The sequence below is a fragment of the Amblyomma americanum genome, chromosome 7 (assembly GCF_052857255.1).
Source record: "Amblyomma americanum isolate KBUSLIRL-KWMA chromosome 7, ASM5285725v1, whole genome shotgun sequence".
Taxonomy (NCBI): Eukaryota; Metazoa; Arthropoda; class Arachnida; order Ixodida; family Ixodidae; genus Amblyomma; species Amblyomma americanum.
This window is the reverse complement of record NC_135503.1, coordinates 111,844,427-111,861,132: the sequence shown is the minus strand read 5'-3', so window position 1 is coordinate 111,861,132 and position 16,706 is coordinate 111,844,427. Positions and strand designations below refer to the sequence as shown.

Sequence of the window (16,706 nt, the reverse complement as noted above, 5' to 3'; positions counted from 1 at the left end):
GGCGTCGCATAGATCACAACTAGAGTTTCGCTGAACGCATCGAAGTGCACCGGTGTTTTATGCAGAACCCATGTTGATGCCCTGCGCGTGCGATTCCAGCAGACGTTTTAGCGCTGCGGTCGGTTAAGGTGTGTGACGTCACGGAGGGAGTAAGCAACACACCTGAGACGCCTCCTTTCCTTCTCCCCTCAGCGAGGTGACGGAGCGCAAATCCGCCACTCTAAACGGTAGGCGTCGCATAGATCACAACTGGAGTTTCGCTGAACGCATCGAAGTGCACCGGTGTTTTATGCAGAACCCACGTTGATGCCCTGCGCGTGCGATTCCAGCAGACGTTTTAGCGCTGCGGTTGGTTAAGGTGTGTGACGTCACGGAGGGAATAAGCAACACACCTGAGACGCCTCCTTTCCTTCTCCCCTCAGCGCGGTGACGGAGCGCAAATCCGCCACTCTAAACGGTAGGCGTCGCATAGATCACAACTGGAGTTTCGCTGAACGCATCGAAGTGCACCGGTGTTTTATGCAGAACCCACGTTGATGCCCTGCGCGTGCGATTCCAGCAGACGTTTTAGCGCTGCGGTTGGTTAAGGTGTGTGACGTCACGGAGGGAGTAAGCAACACACCTGAGACGCCTCCTTTCCTTCTCCCCTCAGCGAGGTGACGGAGCGCAAATCCGCCACTCTAAACGGTAGGCGTCGCATAGATCACAACTGGAGTTTCGCTGAACGCATCGAAGTGCACCGGTGTTTTATGCAGAACCCACGTTGATGCCCTGCGCGTGCGATTCCAGCAGACGTTTTAGCGCTGCGGTTGGTTAAGGTGTGTGACGTCACGGAGGGAATAAGCAACACACCTGAGACGCCTCCTTTCCTTCTCCCCTCAGCGCGGTGACGGAGCGCAAATCCGCCACTCTAAACGGTAGGCGTCGCATAGATCACAACTGGAGTTTCGCTGAACGCATCGAAGTGCACCGGTGTTTTATGCAGAACCCACGTTGATGCCCTGCGCGTGCGATTCCAGCAGACGTTTTAGCGCTGCGGTTGGTTAAGGTGTGTGACGTCACGGAGGGAGTAAGCAACACACCTGAGACGCCTCCTTTCCTTCTCCCCTCAGCGAGGTGACGGAGCGCAAATCCGCCACTCTAAACGGTAGGCGTCGCATAGATCACAACTGGAGTTTCGCTGAACGCATCGAAGTGCACCGGTGTTTTATGCAGAACCCACGTTGATGCCCTGCGCGTGCGATTCCAGCAGACGTTTTAGCGCCCCGGTCGGTTAAGGTGTGTGACGTCACGGAGGGAGTAAGCAACACACCTGAGACGCCTCCTTTCCTTCTCCCCTCAGCGCGGTGACGGAGCGCAAATCCGCCACTCTAAACGGTAGGCGTCGCATAGATCACAACTAGAGTTTCGCTGAACGCATCGAAGTGCACCGGTGTTTTATGCAGAACCCACGTTGATGCCCTGCGCGTGCGATTCCAGCAGACGTTTTAGCGCTGCGGTCGGTTAAGGTGTGTGACGTCACGGAGGGAATAAGCAACACACCTGAGACGCCTCCTTTCCTTCTCCCCTCAGCGCGGTGACGGAGCGCAAATCCGCCACTCTAAACGGTAGGCGTCGCATAGATCACAACTGGAGTTTCGCTGAACGCATCGAAGTGCACCGGTGTTTTATGCAGAACCCACGTTGATGCCCTGCGCGTGCGATTCCAGCAGACGTTTTAGCGCTGCGGTTGGTTAAGGTGTGTGACGTCACGGAGGGAATAAGCAACACACCTGAGACGCCTCCTTTCCTTCTCCCCTCAGCGAGGTGACGGAGCGCAAATCCGCCACTCTAAACGGTAGGCGTCGCATAGATCACAACTGGAGTTTCGCTGAACGCATCGAAGTGCACCGGTGTTTTATGCAGAACCCACGTTGATGCCCTGCGCGTGCGATTCCAGCAGACGTTTTAGCGCTCCGGTCGGTTAAGGTGTGTGACGTCACGGAGGGAGTAAGCAACACACCTGAGACGCCTCCTTTCCTTCTCCCCTCAGCGCGGTGACGGAGCGCAAATCCGCCACTCTAAACGGTAGGCGTCGCATAGATCACAACTGGAGTTTCGCTGAACGCATCGAAGTGCACCGGTGTTTTATGCAGAACCCACGTTGATGCCCTGCGCGTGCGATTCCAGCAGACGTTTTAGCGCTCCGGTCGGTTAAGGTGTGTGACGTCACGGAGGGAATAAGCAACACACCTGAGACGCCTCCTTTCCTTCTCCCCTGAGCGCGGTGACGGAGCGCAAATCCGCCACTCTAAACGGTAGGCGTCGCATAGATCACAACTAGAGTTTCGCTGAACGCATCGAAGTGCACCGGTGTTTTATGCAGAACCCACGTTGATGCCCTGCGCGTGCGATTCCAGCAGACGTTTTAGCGCTCCGGTCGGTTAAGGTGTGTGACGTCACGGAGGGAATAAGCAACACACCTGAGACGCCTCCTTTCCTTCTCCCCTCAGCGCGGTGACGGAGCGCAAATCCGCCACTCTAAACGGTAGGCGTCGCATAGATCACAACTAGAGTTTCGCTGAACGCATCAGAGTGCACCGGCGTTTTATGCAGAAGCCACTTTCATGACCTGCGCTTGCGATTCCAGCAGACCCTTTACCGCTCCGTTCGGTTAAGGTGTGTGACGTCACGGAAGGAGTAAGCAACACACCTGGGATACCTCCTTTCCTTCTATCCTCAGCGCGGTGACGGGCGCATATCTGCCGCACCCGCCGCGGTGGCTCAGTGGTTAGGGCGCTCGGCTACTGATCCGGAGTTCCCTGGTTCCAACCCGTCCGCGGCGGCTGCGTTTTTATGGAGGCAAAATGCTAAGGCGTCCGTGTGCTGTGCGATGTCAGTGCACGTTAAAGATCCCCAGGTTGTCGAAATTATTCCGGAGCCCTCCACTGCGGCACCCCTTTATTCCTTTCTTCTTTCATTCCCTCCTTTATCCGTTCACTTGCGGCATGGTTCAGGTGACCAACAATATATCGGAGAGATACTGAGTCATTTCCTTTCCCCCCAATAAAAAAAAACCAAACCAATCTGCCGCTCTTCACTGGAGGCGTCGCATCGATCACACCTTGCGTTTCGCTGAACGCATCAAAGTGCACCGGTGTTTTATGCAGAAGCCACTTTCATGACCTGTGCATGCGAGGCCGGCAGACGCTTTCCTTCTTGACAGAAGGTCAAGGTCAAAGGTAAAGGTCAAAGATCAAAGGTAAAACTCGAGATAGTTGGTGCAACAGCCGCTGGTGTCACTGCTGTAGCTGACGTCATGTGTCGAACCTGACTACCACCAGTTATGCTCATGATTTGACCTCTAGCTATTTTCAAGGTCTAACTTGCGGCCCCGCTGATGGCTAGAAAAACTGGCGAAGGGAAGCTTTACGCTTCAAAAACAGTTCATGGAGAGGGCTCTACACTCACGACAGCAGCCAGGAGGAGGACCATTCGCGAAGATGAGTTTAAGAAAAATGTGGAGAAAGGAGGGGTAAGTTGAGCAGCCAATGGACTTAGGCAATACAAGTCTACTACTTCCATTTGCATTTAACCACCCCAGACACGCTGCACCTTTCTAGCTGCAGTACATTCTTTGCTTACATCTACTCTCCAAGCGAGGTAGCTTGCAATAAATTTTTTCCCCGCATCTTTTAAAACTGTGCACGGAACTGCTTATATTCTGAACATTTCTCTGCCGTTTAAGTGAATATGTTTCATTTGCTAGCATCCAATCCTAAAACCCGCCTGTTGGTTTTGAAAGCCTTCGTTCGATATCTCAAGCGTGTAAACTGACTATTATTTGCCGGCGCATTGTAAATGTTTACAAAACACACGTTTCGCGCTTTTTCTAGACAAACCTCTTTATGCCCATTTATATAGGGGATTTACCATGCCGGAAAGGAGTATTCCCTAGCTTGGACTGAGAGATCTCCTCATGGGCAATTTTTCTTTGTGGAAATTTGGGAAATTCCTGCATTGTTTCATTCTCCCAATTAGGCTAGTGAAGACTTAAGGAACTGAATCTTTCAAATGCTACTGGTAGTGGGTTTATATTTTTTCCCTTTTGTTATCAGGTTCATATTTCAAGCACGGGTGACCGATCAGCAAAGTTCAATAAAACGCTGCATTCTAAAAAAAATGTTGAAAGCCCGGTTTGTAGGATTATTGAATCATAATGCAGTTCTCAGTGAACGCAATGGAATCCATCCCGTAAATTCCTATCGCGACTACATATTTCGTACAGTTGTTCGCACACGTATGCAGAGCGTTCGAACGGCGGGCTCTGTTGTTGATTTATGAAAATTCCTTGCGCCTGGCCGGACCGATGCAGCTTTTAAGGTTGAGTAGTTAACCACGACGCATGATAATGTGAATGTTTGACCAAGTCTTATTTCATGCTCGAGGTCGCTTTTAATGACAAAAGTGTCTTGCCCGGCGCGCCATTCGAGCACTCTAGACAAGTGTGCGGATAACAAAACATGACTTCTACATCTCAGTTTACAGTCAGCCGAAACATCACGACCATAACTACGTATCTGTCGCATAGGTCAACGCCGTCACTCAAACGATTGGGAAAAAAATAAAGTTGAGGTTTCAGTGTCGTATAGGGCGTACAGGTCACCTAACGACTGATTGAGGCGCCTATATTCTAATATCGCAACTGGAACAGAGTATCCGGTATCGCAAGGTGTAGTATATGGCCACCACTTCCTATATGAGCGCACCAAGTAACCACTGGTCGTCAATGTCGGCAAGCTGCGGAGCAGCCGACCAAGCTGACGCAGCGGAGGGTGCTAAAAATCTCTTGCTCCGGACGTTCCCCCATGAAAAAGCTAACCTGACAACGTTTAACGCTAGAAACATATGTAGAGAGGCTAGCTTAGCAGTGCTATTAGAAGTCTAACGGTTATTAGATATGATAGCACAGGGCTTAGTGAGGCTGGGAGGAGAGACGAAACATATACTGAGCTTTACAGGCTAACACGCACTATGCTAGCGTGGTCTAGCAGTGAGGCGAGAACTGAGTGTGGGATCCCTGAGCAATGAGGACATAGCTAGCAAAATAGAAGAATTTTATAGTATTCCACACTTAGAGAGTAATAGCGTATCATGTTACACAGTATTACCACCTGTTACACAGATGAGGGAAGTTATCGCAACTTAGATCAATTAGAACTAATAATTGAAGGTGGTAAATGTATACGTGCCATATATGACGATTAGATAGTCGAGCGCTTCTATGAGGACGCAGAATCAGCAATGACTATAGCAAAAACACAGTACACTGCGCTGATGCACCACTTCATTGCCAAGGTAGGCAAGAATCCGGTTGGAAACCAGGCAGGGGAAACTATGGCATAGGTTCAAGGAATGGCTGAGGGGCATTATAGCAGAGTTCCAGATCCAATTGACGGATCATGAATACCTTCTTCCGAAAAATTGGAGAACCGGAAGTGGACATGAAAAAGCCCGATTGGTGAGAGTAGAAATGGAATATACTTTAGATTCTGCGGGCATCGTTTCATCGTGCAAGATATAGAGGTGCTCGACAAGGTGAGGTGTAGAGACCATAGGATTAAAGGTCTCGAATTAGCATAGACTTAACGAGGAAACGGCTGAAACAATAGATGTATTACAGAAGGCAAAGAGCAACCGCTTTCATTTATATAGAATAAAAAGTGCCAAGTGATTGGTCAGATGATGCGATTAAATGTCGCCGCTATCTGACTTCACAACATATAAGAAAGCCTTCCATCCACTCTGTCGAGATCGTGCTTCGAGTAGAGTAAAGAGTGCCTCTTCGGGTGTCAAAGAAAAATAGGGAAGCACTAATACGCATGTCACTGAGCGGCGCAGCCCAGAGACAGATCGCGAGTGCACTGGTTTTTCGCTGGCTACAGCAAACAATAATTTGTGCGCTTAGAAAACAAGGGTGCAGGTGGGATGCATCAAGGAACAGTGCTCGGAAGGCGACACCTAAAGCGTTAGTTCTCGAGACCGAGACCATCGCCTTCATGACAGCAGGCAATATTAGAGATAAGGTTAGCCTCGAGGTCAGCAAAAATGTTTTAAGACAGCGGCTTGTCGAAGAAGACCTGAAGATCTGGAATACTGCCTAAAGGCCGCGTCTTTCCTACATTCATGGAAAGGAGAAAGGCTGGTACAGATCATATTCACTGGACAGCAGATGGTTGGCGAAATTTCGTCTTTACTGACGAGTCCACATTATGCACCCCGTGAAACCAAAAGTGCTAATTGTATAGAACAGACCTTACGGGGTTCGTTTTTAATATCATGAATATATGCTTATTTTCTCCCAGTTTCGTTTCCCGCATTTCACCCGTATGGGGCTTTTTCGTTATCATTGATTTAAGAGTCAGGTTGTGCTGAAAATTTCTGTATGATGAAACAAAGATTGACCCTTTGTTTCCATCTATTGTAGGTATGACCCCCGATATGTCCAGCAAGAGCCAGTGAACGCAGAAATATCAATAAAAAGTGTATCTTGGACCTTTACACAGAATACAGAGCCGAGATTATGCACACTCCTAAAGAACAACGCAGAACAGGCGCTCCTGCCTCCTGTGCTCAACTGTTTTATCAATGACGGCTACTTCATTCTACAGCAGGACGTGTCGCCCGTACTCACATCTCGAGGTGCCAAATGTCGCCTAGAACTATTCATTAATGCCATAGACTGGTCGCCGCAGGGGGCGAACATGAATATTATAGAAAACATGTGGGGCATAAATAAACATATTCTAACAACAGTGGGACTTCACAACACGACGTGCGATGATCTATGGTACACAGTTGAAGCCGAAGGGAAGATTGTCTTAGAGCGCAGCTCTTCAGAACGCGCTCATGGGTTGAATCGCACGGGTGTCGGCCCCTCACTTTAACCTTATTTACTGGTTAAAGTAAAATCTTACAATATATGATAACACTGCGCTCATAAACGGTTTTCAATTTAAAAATGCTTTTGTCCAGATTTGTTGGGCATGACGTCAGGAGGAGAAAAATGCACTCCGTCAGTCGGTGATGGCATGGCGGGATGGCAGTGCTTGTACCTCGCAAGTTACCTTTGTAAGGTAGCAAGCATACCTTAATCAAGGCCGAGAAAGAATTCTGGAGTGAGAAGTATGCAAAATTCATAAAAATGGAATAATACTCTGCCATTACAGCATTTAAAAAATATGTGAAGAAAACCTGCCCTTACGGTCTAATTACGAGGCAGTCTTTGTCTGCTGCTGGTAGTCAGCGTTTCAGTATTTGAGTTCACGAACATGTTCGTGTACAATTCCTGCATCGTTGTGAATACAGAATTGCATTAGGGGTACACATATATGTCGTACAAATACCAACAACATTAGCTAAACATTCGTACAAGATAAAAGTGTGTGAATGGCAGAGAAAAGAAAGGGAAAGAAAACAACCAGCGGCACAAACTACGCACCCATCTACGTTAACATTTTGTAAACAAAAACAAGTGTAAAAATGAGAGAGAGAAAATAAGGGTAAGCAAGGAGCACCACAGAAACACCCATGCACGTCACAAGACCGACAACAGTGCCCGGAAGACTACTATCGGACCGGAATTCGACAACACAATGAGGCAGGGCATTCTTTCACTGATGACATTGTGGAAAGAAAGAGCGGTTCGAAATATCAGTGTGAAATTTATCTCACGCCTTTTTCAGATGTGATCGCAAGAAGTTTTATCGAAATAGATGCGATAACGAAATGCTAACATAACTTGCACTTGACGCTCCTCTACGGAGCTCACTTTCAGCATCTGATTTATACAGGTGCTAAGAGTACTGAAAAAAGCAATTTTTTTATTCACAAACCGCGCTGCACGACTCTGAACGCGCTCCAGTACAGTACAATGGGTCTCGGCTCGAATGACCGAAGCTGCACAGGCGTAGCCCATAATTGGTCCGATCAAAGCACAAGCGGTCTGAGCGAGTTACTCACTTACTATGCTTATAATGTCACTTCGAAGCCCCATCTTCGCAATGAAATAGTAAGCGCTTGGATTCCCGGAGGCGGCTCTGCCGTATTAGCAGAAGCTTTAGAACGCGCGCTGTTGCATTGTTAAAGAAGATTTTGCGCGTAGTAGCGGTGAATGTCAGGTGTCTCACCTTCCATTAGACGCAGTAATAATTGCGTCAAACGAGTTCATCCTCAAGAGCAGTAATGAGTCATCTCCATTCGGTTGTTTTTCGTTCATGGCGTAAGTAACAAAGGTTTCTGCTACACTTCTTTCCTCTGTAGGGAGGGCTGTACCTTCAGAAACATCCATGACTTACTTTTTAGTACAAGCTAGGTCGAAGATAAAGGCATGCGACGCGGCTCCCTTTGCTTCCATAAGGTTCATGAGGTTCAAGGTCTGGACAAACGATTTTTGCTTCTTTCGCTACCCCGTGAACATAGCTGCAGCTTATCTAGAAGAAGAATTAACGGTGTGTATGCAAAAAGAAAGGCCGTCGAAGCCAATTTTTGCTACGCTTCTGTCACTGAGTGTGGGGTCACGTTTTTCGCACTTAAGAAGACCTGTAACCACTCTGCTCAAAAAATTACTGAAGATGTGGTGTTTCTGTGATCTTCCAAACTTACAGGTAGCTCCAAGCGGGTGGTTTGAAAATTACGCCCCCCCCCCTCTCTCTCTCTCTCATTTTATTCAGCTCAGAGGTCAGTGGACAGTATCCCAGCTAATGGATGTTGAGGCCAACCTTATGGGAAGGGAAACATATGCAGCCACTTTAAAGAGATGTTTGACGAATGATTTTGAACTGATGCGTGCATCTAAAATTAAATTTGTTCCGGGTTCTTGGGCGCAGGTAGGGCACCAGCAGTCGACGATGACGACGAGCGTTATTCTACTGGAGGTCTTCCTCTTTGCGGCGGTGGTCGCCCTGGCGGCGTTTGTCACGTGGGCTGCCAGGAGGCGCCATAAGCAGGGCCTCCTCAAGAGGTACGGTATTCCTGGGCCTTCGCCCAGCCTCTTCTTCGGCAACTACATGGAACTGAAGAAGGACCGACTCAAGGTATTCAATCCGTGAGGGCAAACCCGAATGAGAATTACAGAAATTGATCAATACTGATGCTTAGCCAAGGAAATTCAATCGACATTTTGTTCATATACGCACACCAATATATCTGAAGCCACAAAAAACGACCTCAAATAACCAGCTGGTCTTCTCTGCTTCACTGATACGGTAAATATTTAGATTTAAATCTGCGAGCTTGAAGCGACTCTATATATTTTTAGGAAGGAAAAAGAAATATCAAGCTTTACGAGATATTCGTCGGGCTCTGGAACAAGTACTTACTCTGGCTGACCAGTAAGTAATTGTACAAGCATGTATGTGCAATTACGCACTTGATGAAACCTGTTTGTGCCAAGTATAATAGAGAGAGGCGGTCTAGTTGGTGATTAGATGCATTTAAGATGCATTCTACTACGGATTGTGCCAGAACGCCATATTTTAGGTCAACTCTAATCTGGTAAGCTTTCTGTGGCAACTTTCATAGTGTGTCATTTCTTTATAATAGGCGCTGTTGAAGAAGAAAACCAACCGCAACTCTCGGGCAGAGAAGTGAACGGTGCAAGCGGCATCTAACGAAGTGAGGTCATGAGAAAAGACACGGCACAAAAAACTGACAGACGATTACGATACTTGGTAATGCGAAATATGAGCGCAGCTCTTCACATGCCGCCATTGGCGGGCGTCGTGTTACCCTCCTTGGCGATCTACGGCGTGCAGTTCCATGCCAACACACCACTTGTCGCCGAGCAGGCCGAATACGACTTGGAGTGCTTTTGTAACCGTGCTTATATACACTTATCTCTCAAATTATTTATCTTAATATATCGCAGAATCAAAACACCTACAGAGCTGCACTCAAATTTCGCATTATTGCATATCGCAATCGTCCTTAGAACCTTTTAGCCGTTTAAATTGCGCGCGCACGCTTTTTTCCGGCCATCTACATGAATGCGGGTTCAGCGCAACTGTGCATGAGCGAACTGTTGCTCTTGGGATGTGGCGTGCGATCGCTGCGGCTGTTGTGTGATAAAGGCGGCGAAAGCAGCGTGTGAGGGTATTCCGGCAGCAGCGCTGCTGGGCCGCCGTCACGTTCTCGGCGGCCAGTGCAAGCCGTTGCGATGTGCACGGACGTCAGGTCGGCTCCTGGCTGAACATGTAAGCGACACCTCTGCGGATAGAATAGCTGTTTGGCTTGAGTGGATGCTAGGAGGGCTGCGCTGCAGCTAGAGCATAGGAAGCGTCCGCGGTGACACAGCCACCCATGCCACCGCACAGCCGCCAGCTAAGATTTTTTAACTGGAATGGTGCCTAATTTGGCCAATTGTCTTAATTTCCGTTTTTTTCTTTACATATTTTCAACATAATATTAATTTTATCTGTTGAAAAGCATGTTTCTGACAACTAGTTTGTGCCCTGAACAGAAAGGTCTACGTTGAGAGGCTTCAGCAGCCTTGCTTTACTCAGGCAATTGGCAGTAATCCAATTAATCTAGAATTTCCCAGGTATCTGGCATAACCTTTCCTATAGATCCTAGCATTTCCTAATGTTTGGGGTGCAGGTGCTCTTTGTATACGATTGCAAGCTTTCTGTACCAATATCGCCACCATCGTCGAAGACACTTGGGGTATTTTCTTCTTCCCAGTCTTGTTTTCAGATATCGCTGGTTTAACCAGCGGTCAATATAGGCCTCTCCAAAATCCCCGCTATTGGTTACCTGTCTTATTTAAACAGCGGACCATATTTACATCTTTGTCTGTTAATACTTGTGTCTCACATATATTGATCATTCTTGAGGGACTTCCTCTGTGAGTTTTTATCAGTACAAATTAAGGAGGAGCTTGTCGGTCTGCTCCAGGGCTCCTATTTCAGACAGACCGCCATTTCGTTTTATGCTTTCAGCTGCTGCTTTTTTTAGTTGTTATTGCACGCTAGAATAAGTTCTGAGTTCCAAGTGACCGCTCTGTCGGTATTTAATGGTCACATTATAGCGATCACAGCTTGAAGAGGGCGCAATAATAAAGTCATGATTGTCGCCTCCTGTACTGGGCAGCCGGACGGTTTCACGGTAAGCTGCCGTACCGTTTACATAACCGCTAATGAACCCATACATCTCTATTCCAAAGTAGCTTCTTGCTGACTGCCAAATCTGATGCATTCAGGCGCCTCTCTGCGCACAGCTTAAGTGTCTGAAGCGAATCGGATGCCGAGGTTGAAACATGAAATTTAATAAGTACCGCAACTAGCCGAGAGTAAAGATATTTGCGGAAGAAGAAATATAATCTGAACGAATTTCGTGGAGGCGTAGTGAGAACTGCGCACAAATTAGCAGGGACGTTCGAAATGATGATTTGCAGCCGCCATAAAAATAACAACGTTTTTTTTTGGAAATGTGAACCAATAAAATATGGAATGAACGCTTGAAGGAAGCTTTGCCTATAAGGGTTTGCCATTTGCTTATAAAGACCTACAGTTTCTCTCTACTGATGATCCCTGCATTTAAACGCTTTGCATTTCATTACCCAGTATGATGAAATTAATATTTCTACTATTCCTAATCATTGCCTTGGTACAGGTTATGGAAACGTGGGCGCAGAAGTACGGCAAAGTGTACGGTTACTACGAAGGAGAGGTTGCCAAAGTGGTCATTGGTGACATGGCTGCGATCAAGGAGTGCTTCGTCAAGAGGGCCCACGAGTTCGTTGACCGGCCACCCATGGTTACGGATATCGAAGTTGTAGTCAACAGCCTCATCGGCCTTAAAGGTATGCTTCTGAAGTCTTTGAGAAGATCTAAATAAAGTAATAAAGGTGTTCTTGAAATGCCCTCTTTTTAGCACATCGGGGCATTCGCACGATCGCTAACCGGTTCGTTACGCTTGCAGCGCCCTTCTGGGCAGTGTTCCACATTATAACAACTTTTTCCATCGAAACTGACTAAGTAACAGTTCAGCGTCATCGTTATCAACCTGACCATGTCCAATGCAGGACAGACGCCTCTCCTATATCTCTCCAATTAACCACGGCCCGTGCCAGCCGTGGCCACTTTTTCCCCCGAGAGTGTTAGCACGAGCTTGCTAGTGGCGCGTGCTTTGTTATTCAGTGAGCTCAAATTAAAGTCAACAGGGGTTGAGGAGAGACCTTCAGTCCCCTTAGCCAACGTTTCCACAAGAGGGCTTGCCTTCGTCGTCTTTTGGTGCAAAAGTTGGCTAAGCAGACTAAAGGTCTCTCTTCAAACTTGTTCACTTCCTTCTTTTTCAAAATTAGGCACCATATTTCTCCCCAAACAAATGCAGACCGCTGGGTAAGTACAAAGGACCAAAAGGGGCTTCCCTCTTTTCGTCTCAGAAGAACTACGGTAGCCCCGATCGGCTTGGAGAAAAGTCTTCGATAAGACAGAATGTCAGAAGAAAGTCAGCACGTGCTAAAGACACGAGAATGAGCTGAGTAGCAACCGCCACGTTCCCGTCATTTAGTGAGGTTAAGCGTATTTAGAGAAAAATGAACACAAGCCGCGTAGGTATTTAGGAGACGTCGCGATGCGAGGGAAAAGTTGTCTTTTTAATGTTATCTCTTGGCACAGTAGATTTTGTCAAAAACATTCAGAATGTCGGCTGTTCTTGCGATGCTATCCGTCCACGTCTAGATCAGATTTCTAGTCACGTCAGCCGTCCCCTCCTTTACCTTCAAAAAACGACCGAGCAAATCATTCAGGCTCCTCCAGTATTAGCGATTATTTTTCTCTGCAAAAAGTTTCTGCATTTCGGCATTACTCGTTCGATTATTAACATAAAGTTTGATAATTTTATTTGGAAATACCGAATGATGTTTGCGGCTGTGCAGCAGGCACAACTAGTGGTGTTCGCAGCGTGATAGACTGCTTGAGACTAGGTCCGCCAGGGAGCTACGGACGCAAAAGAGCATGTACACACACAGCACAAGTGTATTAGAAATGAGGATGTAGACGCAAGCGACATGGAAACGAGCAACATCATGCGAAACAAGCGTCCTACATCTCAGCCCAGCGATGTTGGCGTTGAGCGGTGCATACGGTCGTTCGCTGCGGCGACTGGACTTGTCAAGGGTGCTGCGGCTGCTGGGAAGGCGCGCATCGGTTGCTGCGCCTGCAGCCGTGCGAGGTGTAGTGGAGCCGGAGAGTGCTGGTTGGCTGGCAGCGAGGCTTCGGGAGTTAGCGGTCGTCGGCTGCTAGCAGACCATGGCGGCAGGCTGTTGTGGTGCTCTGCGGTAGGCTGAGGGGGGAGGGGGGCGGCAGTCCATGGACCTAGGTGCCCAGTCAGACCTGGCGAACTGACCTCGAACGCAGAGCTTCAAGGAGATGCGTCCCGACACAGCGACACAAAATCTGACTCTGATGAACTAATGATGATTACCTCAAACTTAATGGCACATACCTAGAGCGAGAACCGCGTTCAAACGCTCACGAGCCTTCTTTTACTTCCTCGGCATCTTCCTTGTACGGATGAGGCGCCATAATCCACATCATCACACACAGTCCCTAGCTGACCTGACAATAGTGAAATAAAGTTATATTTGAGTTTTTCGAGTTTAAAGTTTTTAACAGCACTCATGCTTGTGAATGAGCTCAGTGAAAAGGCAGTGGCAAACAATTTCTATCACCAAATTAGCACACAATTTCTTCCCAGAACAAATTTAATGCAGAAATGCTTTCTGCAGTGTGTAAAGGTGTCGGTTATTCTTTGAATTCAAAGGGAGGCATTGATTTCAAGAATTCCTTTCTATAAAAACACGTCATCGTCATCATCATCATCATCAACCTGACTACACCCACTGCAAAGCAAAGGCCTCTCCCATGTCTCACCAATTCACCCTGTCCTCTGCCAGCTGCCCCACCCTATGCCTGCAAACTTCCTAATCTCATCCGCCCATCTAACCTTCTGCCGGCTCCTGCTACGCTTGCCTTCTCTTGGAATCCACTCCCTTATCTTTAAGGGCCAGCGGTTATCTTGCCTTCGCGGTACATGCGCTGCCCAAACCCATTTCTTCCTCTTCACTGCGACAAGGATGTCATTAACACGCGTTTGTTCCTTCACCCACTCTGCCCTCTTCCGGTCTCTTTACGTTACCCCTATAATTTTCCTTTCCATGGCTCGCTCGGTTGTCCTTAACTTAAACTGAACCCTTTTCGTTAGCATCCACGTTTCTGCCCCGTAGGTGAGTACCGGTAAGATACAGCTGTTGTACTCGTTTTCTCTTGAGGGATATTGGTAACCTGCTATTCATGACCCGAGAAAACCGGCCATATGCGCTACACTCCATTCTTATCCTTCTAGTTATTTGAGTCTCATGACCCGGATCAGCTGCAACTACATATCTTAAGTAGACGTATCTCTTTGCCACTTCCAGCACCTCGTTGCCAATTGTGAACTGCTGTTCTTTTGCTAGACTGTCGAACATTACTTAGGTTTTCTGCATGTTAATTTTTAGACCCACCGTCCTGCTCTGTCTCTCTAACTCATTTATCATTCTTTGAAGCTCACCTCCTGAGTGTCTTAGCAAGGCAATGTCATCAGCGAATCGCAAGTTACTTAGCTATTTTCCATTAACTCTTATCCCCAACTGCTCCCTATTGAGGCCTCGGAATACCTCCTGCAAACAGGCGGTGAATAGCATTGGCGAAATCGTGTCTCCTTGCCTAACGCCCTTCTTTATTGGAATTTTATTGCTTACTTTATGGAAGCCTGTGGTAGCTGTACAGTTAATTTCATATATATATCTTCCAATATTTTGACATAAGGCTCATCTATACCTTGATTTCGCAATGCCCCTATGAATGCTGAGGTTTCAACTGAGTCAAATGCTTTCTCATAATCAATGAAGGCTATATGTTGTGGCTGGTTATATTCTGCGCATTTCTCTATCATCTGATTGATAGTGTGAATATCGTCTATTGTAGAATATTCGTTACGAAAGCCTGCCTGATCATTTGGTTGATTAAAGTCTAAGGTTTCCCTGACTCTATTAGCGATTACCTTAGTAAATACGTTGCAGGACAGGGACAGTAAGCTGCTCGGTCTGTAGTTTTTCGAGTCTCTGGTGTCTCCTTTGTTATGAATTAAGATTATATATGCGTTCTTCCACGCTTCTGGTGCGGTCGAGGTCATAAGTCATTGCATATACAGGCTGGCTAGTTTTTCTAGCAGAATCTCCCCTCCGTCTTTCAACAGATCTGCTGTTACCTGATCCTCACCAGCTGCTTAATTTTCCCCTTTGCATTGCTCCTAAGGCTTTCTTCGTTTCCTCTTTTGTTACTGGCAGGATGACGCGTTGCTCTGCGCTACTATCTCTATCATTAACGTTGCGATTATACAGGTAACTGTATAGGTTTCTGTAGAACTCTTTGGCTACTTTAACTATCTTATCCATATTGCTAATGACATTGCCCTCCGTGTCTCTTAACGCATACATCTGGTTTTTACCTATGCCTAGTTTCCTCTTCACCGCTTTTAGGTAATCTCCGTTCTTTAGAGCATGCTAGACTCTCTTCATATTAAACTTCATGATGTCGGCTACCTTGCGCTCATTTATTAACTTTGATAGCTCTGTTAGCTCTATTCTGTCTGTAGGGTTAGACGCTCTCATGCTTTGGCGCTTTTTAATCAGATCTTTCGTCACCTGAGAAAGCTTTCCGGTATCCTGTCGAACTGTCCTACCGCCTACTTCTACTGCGCATTCCGTAATTATTGATGTCAGATTATCGTGCATTGTATGAACATCAAGATCGTCTTCCTCAGTTAAAGCCGAATGTCTGTTTTGCAGCGCTATCCTAAACTCCTGTGCTTTCCTCTTACGGCTAACTCGTTAATGGTCTTCCTCTTCACTAGCTTCTTCCGTTCCCTCTTCATGTCTAGGCTAATTCGAGGCCTTACCATTCTGTGGTCGCTACAACGCACCTTTCCGAGGACGGCCACATCCTGAATGATGCCAGGCTTAGCGCATAGTATGAAGTCAATTTTATTTTTAGTCTCACCATTAGGGCTCTTCCAGGTCCACTTCCTGTTCTCTCGTTTGCGGATGTAGTATTCATGATGCGTAATTTATTTCTATCTGCGAACTCTACTAATAGCTCTCCCCTGCTATTCCTAGAATCTGTCGCATAGTCGCCTACCACCTGGTCGCCAGCCTGCTTCTTGCCCACTTCCGCATTGAAGTCGCCCATCTGTACAGTGTACTGTGTTTTTACTTTGTTCATGGCCGATTCCACGTCTTCATATATGCTTTCAACAGTCTGGTCATCATGGCTGGTTGTAGGCGCGGAGGCCTGCACCACCTTCAGCTTGTACCTCTTATTAAGCCTAGTTACAATAGCTGCCACCCTTTCGTTAATACTGCAGAACTCCTCTACTTTGCCATCTATATCCTGATCAATGAAGATTCCCACACCAAGTCATCCCCTAATCCGCGATAGCACAGTATGTACCCGTCCTTTAGTACTGCATACGCCTCACCTACCTTCCTAACTTCACTAGCCCTATGACATCCCACTTAATGCCCGCTAGTTCCTCAAACAGCACTGCTAGGCTAGCCTCACTAGATAAGGTTCTAGCGTTAAACGTTGCCAGGTTCAGATTCTAATGGCGACCAGTCCGGAGCC

At 47.2% G+C, this 16,706-nt stretch overlaps 1 protein-coding gene across 1 annotated transcript in view; it reads left to right on the top strand.

Annotated features, from left to right (window-relative positions):
- LOC144099481 (cytochrome P450 3A8-like) overlaps positions 1-16,706 on the top strand; it is a 68,143-nt gene that overhangs the window by 38,217 nt on the left and 13,220 nt on the right. The window contains exons 2-3 of the mRNA XM_077632813.1: positions 8,868-9,074; positions 11,650-11,839. Of these exons, the coding sequence (XP_077488939.1) occupies positions 8,889-9,074; positions 11,650-11,839 (376 nt within the window). The 5' untranslated portion in view covers positions 8,868-8,888. The remainder of the gene's footprint in view (positions 1-8,867; positions 9,075-11,649; positions 11,840-16,706) is intronic.